This window comes from Peromyscus eremicus, chromosome 4 (genome assembly GCF_949786415.1).
Source record: "Peromyscus eremicus chromosome 4, PerEre_H2_v1, whole genome shotgun sequence".
In the NCBI taxonomy this organism is placed as follows: Eukaryota; Metazoa; Chordata; class Mammalia; order Rodentia; family Cricetidae; genus Peromyscus; species Peromyscus eremicus.
The window spans coordinates 61,841,576-61,851,810 of NC_081419.1; the positions used below are offsets into that span (position 1 = coordinate 61,841,576).

A 10,235-nucleotide genomic window follows, 5' to 3' on the forward strand; every position below is an offset into this window, starting at 1 on the left:
GTGTTTTCCAGATGAGGAAACAGCTCATCGGTGAATTGGGCATATGCATCTGTCAATCAGCAGAGACCACATTTTTTCCTATAGCCTTGGCAGCATATCTGATTATCCTTCCCTGTTTGGTGCTAGAGAATGAACCCACAGCTTCATATATGCCCGACCAGTCCTCTATTATCAACTGAGCTTCGATACAGCGGAACAACACAAGGTAAAACTTCAGCCAGAGTAGGAGGGATTAATTTTATTTGAAACCATTGAGTTAGAATGTCGTCCATCTCAAGAGCGCCACCCACTGGCCGGTCGCAGCAGCCCAAGTTTGGAGAGATTTCTAGAGGTCGTCTACTTCCTGTCTAGAAGTTCCCCCACTGTGGGAAGTGGAGAGAGAGGGAGGAGGAGAGGGGAGAGGGAAAGAGAGGAGAGGGAGGAGAGAGAGCAAATTGCCATCCATAGCTCCAAATGCGGGTTTCTTTTTATTTTTGGCCACCGCCTATTGCATACATGTGGCTGGTTGGGGTGCGGGGAGCATCAAGGAATGAGAGGAATTTTACAACAGTTCTTTTAATGCCATTGAGACCGGTGCCACCTGTTTCACGCCTGGAGGCCCAGTCTACTGTTGTCAGCTGCCCCCCCCTCCTCCATCCGCACGGCTTTGCCATTCATTTCTTTTTCGTCTTCACCAGCCCTTTCTGCACAAGGCTACGGTACAGCTCCTGGATGTAGGTGTAGACGCACTTGGAGTCGGGCACGGCCAGCCGCACCATGTCATCCACGTCCAGCAGCTGGGCACAGTCAGCTAGTTTCCTGAGGGTGGAATGAGGAGCAGAGGGTCAAAGGTGAGGAGGGAGCCAAGGAGATGGGTCCAGGCAAGCGAAGGCCACCAGGTCAGCCATTCTAGGGTGGGTTGAGTGTGGTGACTGAGGCCCCTGCAGGGGCAAGATGGACCTGGGTCTCCATATCCTCACATGGGAACCTCTGTGTTCTAGCCTGTATTAGCTTCCTTCTTGCACATAAGGACAGCAGTGCTGTGGATTAGGGACAGCAAATACTTCAGAGGACAGAACATGAATCCTACTAGAGTGCGGCAACCCTAACAGCTCCATTCAATTAGATCACCTATTTGTTAAGCACCTACTGGGTGCCAGGCAGTCTTCTGTTGGTCAGCAGTGAATAGCCAAAACTGCTCTCTGCGGTGCCAAAGTAATCCAACACATGAGGCAGAAGGGGTATCAGATTGGTGAGAGGTGCTAGGGAGAAAAAGGTAGCAGAAAAGGACCACTCTGTGCTAGAGGGGGCCTCTGGTAATTTGTAGTAGGGTGCTGGACAGCAGGTAGAGAAAGGGCATTTGCAAAGGTCCTTTGCAGGACGGCTTGGTGTGTTTCCAGACTGCAGGGAACCCAGCAAGTCCTCCTGTTCTAACGTCCCAGCTGCATTTTGAGGCTACTTGATATCCCTGGCTCTGCTGAGGCTGATAAGCTGGCCTAATCGCTGCTGGGGCCTCCCTGCCCGGTGCCAGGTGTCTTATCGGGTGATCCCGGGAGATGGTCTCGGTTACTCCTCTTTATCTCTAACAAGCAGAGGAGGAACTGAGCTCAGAGGGTTTGGTGCTTTGCCCAAGGTGAGAGTGTAACAGCTGGGACTCAACCCTAAGCCTGTCCAATGCCTCTTGCACCTTGGCTCTCAGCAGTTTGGGCTGCCACAGCCAGCCAACGATGGATGCTGGCGGTGGGAGCAAGAAGGCCCAGCGGAAATCCTCTCTTGGGGCTGCCACAGTAGGGCTGATGTGTAAGCCACTGGCCTGGAAGCTGAGGGAGGGGCCCAGACTGAAGGGTTTTGAAGAATAGGACAAGCGAGCTCTCTGCATCCAGGGCTTCAACCTCAGTCCCATGGGTGTGGGCCGCTGCTATTCCCCCAACACTGGAAAGGCAGGCCCTTTGTGCCAATGGAGCCTGGAACAGAGCAGGGCTCCTCCAACAGTGTAAGCGGTGAAGCCCCGCTGGGGCTCTGGACTGGTCATTTCTTCTATTCATGCCAGGCCTTTGAGAACTAGAGGAGAGTTCTGGATCAGGAGCTCAGGGCAATAGCTGTGGCAGAGGTCCCCTTTCACCTATCACTTCTGAGAGGCCTCAGAGTTAGGAAAAAGGAGTAGGGATTCAAACTCTGGCACCTCAAGTATGATTCTCCACTCTCCCTTCCTTCCTTCCTTCCTTCCTTCCTTTCTTTCTTTCTTTCTTTCTTTCTTTCTTTCTTTCTTTCTTTCCTCTCTCTCCCTTTCTTTTTCTTTCTTTCTTTTCTCTCTCTCTTCCTTCCTTCCTTCCTGTCTTTCTTTCTTTCTTTTCTCCCTCCCTCCCTTCCTCCCTTCCTTCTTTCCTCCCTTCCTTCTTTCCTTCCTTCCTTCCTTCCTTCCTTCCTGTCTTTCTTCTTTCTCCCTTCCTTCCTTCCTTCCTTCCTTCCTTCCTTCCTTCCTTCCTTCCTTCCTGTCTTTCTTCTCTCTTCCTTCCTTCTTTCTTTTCTTTCTTTCTTTCTTTCTTTCTTTCTTTCTTTCTTTCTTTCTTTCTTTCTTTCTTTCTTTCTTTCTTTCTTTCTTTCTTTCTTTCTTTCTCAAGACAGGGTTACTCCGTGTAGTTTTGGTGCCTGTCCTGGATCTCACTCTGTAGACCAGGCTGGCCTCAGAACTCACAGAGATCTGCCTGGCTCTGCCTTCCAAGTGCTGGGATTAGAGGAATGCACCACTGCCACCCGGCTCCACTCTCCATTTCTATAATTCTCCTTAGCCTCGGTCCTGTTCAGCTGCCTGGTGCTTCCCAAAGCCTGCAGTCATCCTCAGCTCATCCTCTGCCTTTCCGTGGCTCTGCCTCACTGGAAACCAGGCTTGCACTCCCTAGATTAGGATGTTTGGCTGGGCAGAGCTGCCCGCTCTTTTGTTGCCTCAAAGCTTAGCTAGACCAGGAGTCACATAATACCTACCTTGCCACAGTCCTCCTGTAGGACCTGGGAAGACCCAAACCCCTCTGCCCACCTCCACCTGTGAGGACAAGTGAGTGGGTCCAGGCAAACACTCAGCAGGTGCTTACTTGGTTTATGGAGTTTTTACTCAGCATCGCTGAGCTGAAATACGACTCCATTTTCGCTGACCGTCTCATCCCACGGCAGAAAAACGGAAGAGACTATCTGGAATACAGAGTCTGGCTGGAATTTTGTTGTTTGCCTCTGCCTTTCAAGTGTTGGGATTAAAGGCATGTGCTACACACCCGGCCATCTGGTGGCTTTTAAGTGACATCCATGTGTCCCATGGCCCTAAGGACATGTCCCCAGAGACCCTCTTAGGAAAAAGAGAGTTGGCCACTGATCAACAAACTGGAAGGTCTCCCCTTCATATGGATACTATGTAGCTCATTCAACCAATGTCTGAGAAAACTTACTGTTAAAAAACAGTTGAGAAGTATGGATCAATATAATACTCTCATTTTCCTGAGGAAAACACACATTCCTACCCACTGGTGGGTGGCCAGGCCTGGGTTAGACGAGAGGGGTTGGCTTCCCAGGCCAGACAACTTGGTACTGCCATTCCTGGGGTTTATATATTTATTTATTTGAGACAGGCCTCCTGTAGCACAGGCTGACCTCCAACTCCGTGTGTAGTCAAGGATGACCTTGAATTTCTGATTCTCGTGCCTCTCGCTCCTCTAGCTAGGGTTACTGGTGTGCCCCATTACATTTGGTGATCAAACGCAGGACTTCGTGCACGGGAAGCAAGCACCCTATAAACTGAAGTACAGCCTTAGCTGTTGATTGATGGTGTCTTACTGTAGACATGAGGCCGGCCTCAAATTCTTAGCAACCCTGCTTCAGTCTTGGGTGCTGAAATTACAGGCACACACCACTATGTGTGGGCTTTAGAAAAAGCACCTGTCCGTCTGTCAGGGGCCTGAGTTGCCCTCATGTTGACCACACTCCCTGCACAACCCTGTTTCCACCAGTGGCTTACAAGTTTCTTTCTGGGGTCATCGCCCAGGTTGGAGGTGGGAGGCTGAAGATGGTGGGAACCCAGACCCCTTTTCCCCACTCTGGCAACCAGGTTTTTCTGTTTGTTTGGTTGGTTGGTTGCTTTTGTCTTAAGATAGGCTTTCTCACCGAATAGCCCACGTGGGCCTAGAACTTGAGATCCTCTTGCCTCAGCCTCCTGAGTGCTGGGAATATAGTCCTGTGTCACCACACCCATTGTTCAAAGCCTTGTCTTTGTCTCAGTTTCTTCCATCAGCCTCATTCTTCCTTACACCACCCTTCCAGCAGCTGCTACCCTTGACATGTGGCTGTATGAGCCTCGGCAATAATGCCCCTCCAGGACCCAGAGTGAATGGTAATTATCGTAATAGCCCTGATATTCTTTATAATGATAGTCATGTAGCCAAGAGTGTTTGAAGTGCTTTGCTGTGGGTTAGGCCCTGTTACATGCGGGTTACAGGGACTTAATTATGTTACTGAGTTCTTATCTCTGTAAAAGGGGAAACATCATGGAGATAAAGGGGTGTGGGTGTGTCCAAGGTTACAGAGTCAAAACCTCACCTCAAGTTTCTGTAACTCCCCCTGTCCCAAACCAGAAGGCTTACCTTTCTTCTCTCCCTTATTCTGCTTGAATTTCGAATTTTCTTTGGATATGTGTGTTCATGTGCACATGCGTGTTCAGGTTTGTGGAGGCCCGAAGTCAACCTTGGGTGTTGTACCTCAGGAGCTGCCTATCATGTGGTTTGAGTCTTGGTTTCTCACCAAACTGAAGGGTCACCAATTAGGCTAGTATGGTCAGCAAGTTCCAGGGATCTGCCTGTCTATGCCGCCCTTGGCATTTTACATGGGTCCTGGGGATAGAACTCGGGTCCTCACGGTGGTGCAGCAAGCACTCTACCAACTGAACCATCTCCTCGGCCCCTCGAGTTTTCTTCAGGGCACCTGTCACTGCTTGTATGTTATCTGCATGCATGTTCTTATGACCTGTCTATTCATTTAGAGTATAAGCCACAACGGAGCACAGTTTTCTCTGTTTGAGCCATTTACCCAAAGCTGCTTAAAAAAAAAAAAACCCTCAGATACAAGGCTGTGTGGCAGTAGCCTTAGCTTGATTGCCCACATGCACCCTTTGCACGCACCTGGACTGCTCTGAGGCCACCCACTTCCCTTCTGACTCTGCCATCCCGGGACGGAGGCTTACTCTGCAGTGGAGAAGGCTAGGGTGAAGTTGTGCCGCCGCTTTGTGGGGTCCAGCTCTGCATAGTCAAAGGCATCTGGGAAAAACTTGTGGATGAGGGCGCAGAAGGCCATGCCGCTGCTCCAGCTGGAGGAGAAGTTCTGGATGTCCACGTGCTGAGACAGATAGGCAGGGAATGGAAGACCTTCGTGACCCCGGGCTGGGGGGCCTGGACTTTGCCTCTCTCACCCTTTGGAATCCGAACCCTCAGATTCTCCACCACACTATTGCCCCGGAGAAAAGTGTCCCCTGTCCCTTCTGTATCCCCAGCCCCTGCCCACCTCATACTTTCTCGTCATGGCCCGGCACCACTCCAAAAGCATGTTCTTAACACCACCAATGGCTGCCCCCGCGGCTTTCGTGTTCCGGAAGAGGGCAGTGGGGCCCGAGGCTGCCCTGTGAGGAGAGGGGCAAGAAACCACAAACATCCCATTGTGAGGAATCTCAGGCTACAGGTGTGTGTCTGGCCTTGATGGTTTCCACTGGCCCCCAGACCCCTCTCCATTAGCCCCATCCACAAATCCTAGGGAAATCTCAGCCCACCCTGACTCCTGGTTTGCATCCTACCCGCCAAACTTGTCCATGATGGCTTTGCGATTCTGCGCACGGGGTCCCCGGGGCCGAGCAGGGGCCGACACCCTGCGTTCTGGTGCTCTCTCCTTTTTTTCCTCCGAGGGTGGGGGCTCCGTGGGGCTCTGGGGCACGTCACTGGGCGAAGACTCACTACATGGAGAGGTCACAGAAGCATGAAAGGAGGTTCAACTGACACCACAGGGTGCAGAACAGCTCTGAGGGGCTGGCTGGGCAGAGGTCACTGCCATAGACAGGCCTGCGCAGTTAAGCTTAATTGGTGCACACACTCATCCTGTGCCCAGCACTGGAAGGGCCAAGAAACAGTAAACAGACTCAGGCTAACTCTGGGGAGCACGTGGTCTGCTGAGGCCATAGGGGGCAGAACTAGGGCACACCTGGGCTCTGACCTGAGTTTGGATCCTGGCTTTGTTCTTATTTGCTGTGTGATCTTGGGGCTGCCCCCTTACTTCTCTGAGCCTCGGCTTCCCTGTCTGTAAAATGGGGACAAGAATGCCTACCTAACAAGGTGATTCTGAGGCCTACAGAAGATCGGGGTCAGGTAGCTGCCACTTACTACAAAGCTGCGCAAATGCTTGCTGAGTATTCATTGGTCAGCTTTCCCCAAGAGACAAGGAAGTGACTGAAGTGTGAGCGATGGAAGAATAAGGCTGTCTGTCTAGCACTTCCCATATGTCAGGCAGGCACTATGTGCTCAGGCGCTTTTTTGCTCACAAGTCACTGGAGCCTACAATAACCCTGTGAGGTCCTTACAATTGTTATAGCCACTTCACAGATGAGAAGAGACTAAGGGACACAGCCAAGGTCACCTGGCTGGTAAGCGGCAGAGCCATTGTCCAGACTCAGGCTTTCTGATCATTCTTATGGGTGACACTTAGAGAGCTGTAACGAATACTCGTGGGGCCTGAAGAGGCTTCAGCCACGGAGCAGGAGGTAGGCCAGGCATCGTCCATGACTCTCCCTCCATTTGTTTTCTGGGATCTGTCTGAGATACAAGGCCAGGAATCCTGGAATATCTGGAAATCAGGTCTGGGGAGGCCCAGAGAGAGGTGACAGTTGACTTCAAAAGGAGCAGGAGACTGGAGGAGCCAGAGCTTCAGGGCTTGAGATTACCTGGCTGAAGGACTGGTCTCTCCAGATGCCGTAGAGTCTGGACCCAAGCCATCTGGAGGGAAGGAAGAGAGCAGAAGGAAGCTGAGGCTGTCTGTCCTGTGCTCCCTGCAGCATCCTTCCTCAGGGCAGTCATGCAGCACCCTGGGCTCTCCCTTACCTGGGCTGAGGCTGGTTCCCTCATCTGTGGGGCTCTCAGGCCATTCCTCGGGGGAGCTGGGAATCACCGCTGTCCTTTCTTCTGATTCTTTTTCCTCACCCTGCTCCTGCTCTTCAGTGGGACTCCCTGGCTCCTGGGGTGGACAGGATCTGTGTGGGCAGCTACCCAAGGCTTTCTAAGAACTTCAGAAAGATTTGGAAGGCAGTCTGAGCCACAATCTCCTTTCCCCATCCCCACTCCCAGGATCTTGATACCTGGTGGAGGAAGATTGTACTTTCCCAAGGTATGATTTGGATAGAAAGTGGCCACACAGTCTACTGAGAGGTAGCTATCCTGAGGACTCTAACCTCATCAACAGACTACTTAGAGGATCTATCATGGGGGGGGGGTGCCTTTGAAGGGCATATCTTTTATGTGATGCATGTGTGTTTGTGATGTGTGTGTGTGCTGCAATTGTGTGTGTGTGTATGTGAATGTATTTATGTGTGTGAGTATGGGCACATGCATGCCACAGTGTGTGTGTGCGTGTGTGTGTGTGTGTGTGTGTGTGTGTGTGTGTGTGTGTGTGCGCGCATGTGTAAGTCAGAGGACAGCCTCAGGTGTAACCCTTACTTCCTCCTTCTTTCAAACCAGTTCTCTTTGTTGTCTGCCAGTGTATAATAGGATTCTCCTGTCTTGGCCTTCCCTCAGGCACACGGGGACTTCAGATGTGTACTACTGTGCCTGACTCCTACATGGGTTCTGGGGATTTGAACCCAGGTGCTTCTGCCCTCTTAGCAAGAGTTTTTACCCACTGAGCCATCTCCCCAGTGAGGGGAATGTCTTATGTTCAGAGATTTCTTCTCCCTCTCTGTCTCCTGTTTCTTGACTGCTGTAAGGAAAACAGTTTTCCCCTCTCCTGCCCTTTCATATTTCTGCCTTATCACAGACCTCAAAGCAATGAAGCCAGGACTGAAACCTTCGAAACCACAGGCCAAAATAAAACTCTCCCCCTTTAAATTGGTCTGCTTGGGGGTTTTGTAGCAGTAGCAACAACAATAAACAAACGAGGGAGTCAGGGAGGCCTCGATTCCCGAGGAAGAGGGGCCTCGAGACCCTCCTTTCTGCCCTACTCACCACCAGCTCCTTTGTGCCACTTTCGACCTCCTTCCCATCATCGACGACCTCCTTCCCATCATCGACGACCTCCTTCCCATCATCGACGACCTCCTTCCCATCGATGACCTCCTTCCCATCGACTGCCTGAAGTTCAGCGGTGGCCTGGTCCTTCACATCAGCCTTCTTCTGAGATTCCGTCTCAGCCTCTTGGACAGTAACCTCTGCCCCAGCACCCTCCTTGGGTTCAGGCTTGGCTTTATCACTCACATCCAATTTCTCCTTAGAGTCCAGATTGGCCTCTTTTCCATCAGACTTCTGCTTCTCCAGGGCCAGCGTGGCCTCCTCTTTTCCCTTAACCTCGCTGGGTTCAGGTGTTGTGTCTTCTTTCCTGCCAGTCTCTTCCTGGGAAGCCACGGTGGTCTCCTCCTTCCCATCCTCCTCCTCTGCAAGGTCACCCTTGGCTTCCTCCTTCCCACTGGCCTCCCCTTGCAGGTCTACCTTGAGCTCATCTAATACACTTGCGTCCTCCGGGCACTCCCCTGACACTGCCCCCTTGGGGGCTGCTTTACCCTCCTGTTCTGCCTCATCCGGAGGGTCTTTGACACTTGTCCCAGCTGGGCCTTTGGCCACCTCCTCTGCAGTGCTTTGATTTCCTGGTGTGTCAAGATTCCCCGCAGTTGGGGAGACAGTGGTCCCGTTCTCAGAGGGACTCTTTTCTGTCCGTTCCATGTCTAGAAAGAGAAGACATGAAGACTTTGTCACACACTACCCCGGCATGAGGTGCAGACCCTGCCCACTGAGTGCCCTGGCCCAGGAGTCAAGAAGTCTCTGGTTCTGTCCTGTTTCCCTAACTAGTTGGGCATGACGACATACCCACTCTCCCTGTGGTAACATGAAGGATAGAGCGCTTCTTTTGCTAAAGTGGGGCAGTTGGGCCATATTGACTTGATATTGGATGGTATTTACCCAAGGCCCTTCTGTACGCTATGACTTTTTTTATTGCTATTATTTTGAGGCAAGGTCTCATGTAGCCCAGGTTGGCCTCAAACCTGTTTTGTAGCAGGGGATTTCCTTGAATTCCTGATTCTACTGCCTCTGTCTCCTGAGTGCTGGAACTACAGGCTTGCACCACCATACTTGGCCATTATTATTATTATTATTATTATTATTGCTATCATCAAACCTACGGCTTCATGCATGCAAGCCACCACATTACCCCTGAGTAAAATGTCCAGCCTCACATAGTGCCTTTTCGATGATTTTGCCTCACTTTGATTAACAAGGGAGGTGGTCACAATGTAATACCATTGTTCTGGAACCTGGAAGGAACGTTTGCTGCCCCCTAGAGCCGAAAGCAGGCTGGCCAACAGAACTGAACAGCCCTGCTTTGCTTCTATTGTATGGATTTTCAGTTACCTTCTATTTCTGGTAAGCGATATCGAGCTTCCAAATCCAGCAGTGATCTGAAGTGTCTTTTTAAAACGCATTATTGGATTTAAAAATAACTTAATTCAAAACAAGACAGGCATTTAGGAAATTTGAGTAAAGATGGTACAAATGTCAGATCATAGAGATGGTGTAAAAATACTCACGATTTGGGAGCCCCGGGGCAGGCGAGTCTTTGAACCTCTGTGGTTCTTGAAAAAGTGAATGAGAAGAGTTTGCTTTGGTGAGAGAATAGAATCACATCCTCTCTAGTCTGCAAAGCTGGCCTCCACCTGCTCTTGGGTACATGTGGAGAAGATGACCCCTTGACTTGGGGATTCCTCTTTGAGTATGGTATGTAGTTTTGGTGTGGGGACGGGGCCAATTCCCTCACTATCTTCTCTTGTTGGGGGTCTAGTTACAAAGAAAACACTCCCAAATAGAGTTCAGGGCATGACTCAGACAGTAAGAAAAGTGGACACTCCTGTCATTGGCTAAAAATACCTCCTGCTCTTGGCAGTACTTTCTTTCTTGGTGAGAGTACCTAGGACACCTTGGTAAACTGGACAGAGCCCAGGCGGCATGAAGACAAGATACAGTCTGCCACCCACTTCC

The 10,235-nt window shown here is 50.9% G+C and overlaps 1 protein-coding gene across 2 annotated transcripts; it reads right to left on the reverse strand.

Annotated features, from left to right (window-relative positions):
- Nucleotides 1-448: 448 nt before the first annotated feature.
- On the reverse strand, nucleotides 449-8,924 carry Smtnl1 (smoothelin like 1). Of its 2 annotated transcripts, XM_059259223.1 has the most exons (8): nucleotides 8,322-8,924; nucleotides 8,214-8,240; nucleotides 7,098-7,230; nucleotides 6,941-6,992; nucleotides 5,804-5,959; nucleotides 5,518-5,632; nucleotides 5,201-5,352; nucleotides 449-798 (listed from the first exon to the last, which is right to left on the reverse strand). In XM_059259223.1, the coding sequence occupies exons 1-8, from the start codon at nucleotides 8,922-8,924 to the stop codon at nucleotides 654-656; spliced, it is 1,383 nt and encodes a 460-aa protein (XP_059115206.1). In that variant the 3' UTR covers nucleotides 449-653. The 2 variants fall into 2 exon arrangements, with proteins under 2 accessions (XP_059115206.1, XP_059115205.1); XM_059259222.1 differs by having other exon boundaries at nucleotides 8,214-8,924.
- Nucleotides 8,925-10,235: the final 1,311 nt, after the last annotated feature.

Excerpts from the sequence above, each read along its gene's own strand:
- Smtnl1 (XM_059259222.1), bottom strand. The coding sequence starts at position 8,924 with ATGGAACGGACAGAAAAGAGTCCCTCTGAGAACGGGACCACTGTCTCC. Across the intron at positions 5,353-5,517 it reads CCATGACGAGAAAGTATGAG|CACGTGGACATCCAGAACTT; the intron begins GTGGGCAGGGGC and ends TATCTGTCTCAG. Across the intron at positions 799-5,200 it reads CTAGCCTTCTCCACTGCAGA|GAAACTAGCTGACTGTGCCC; the intron begins GTAAGCCTCCGT and ends TTCCACCCTCAG.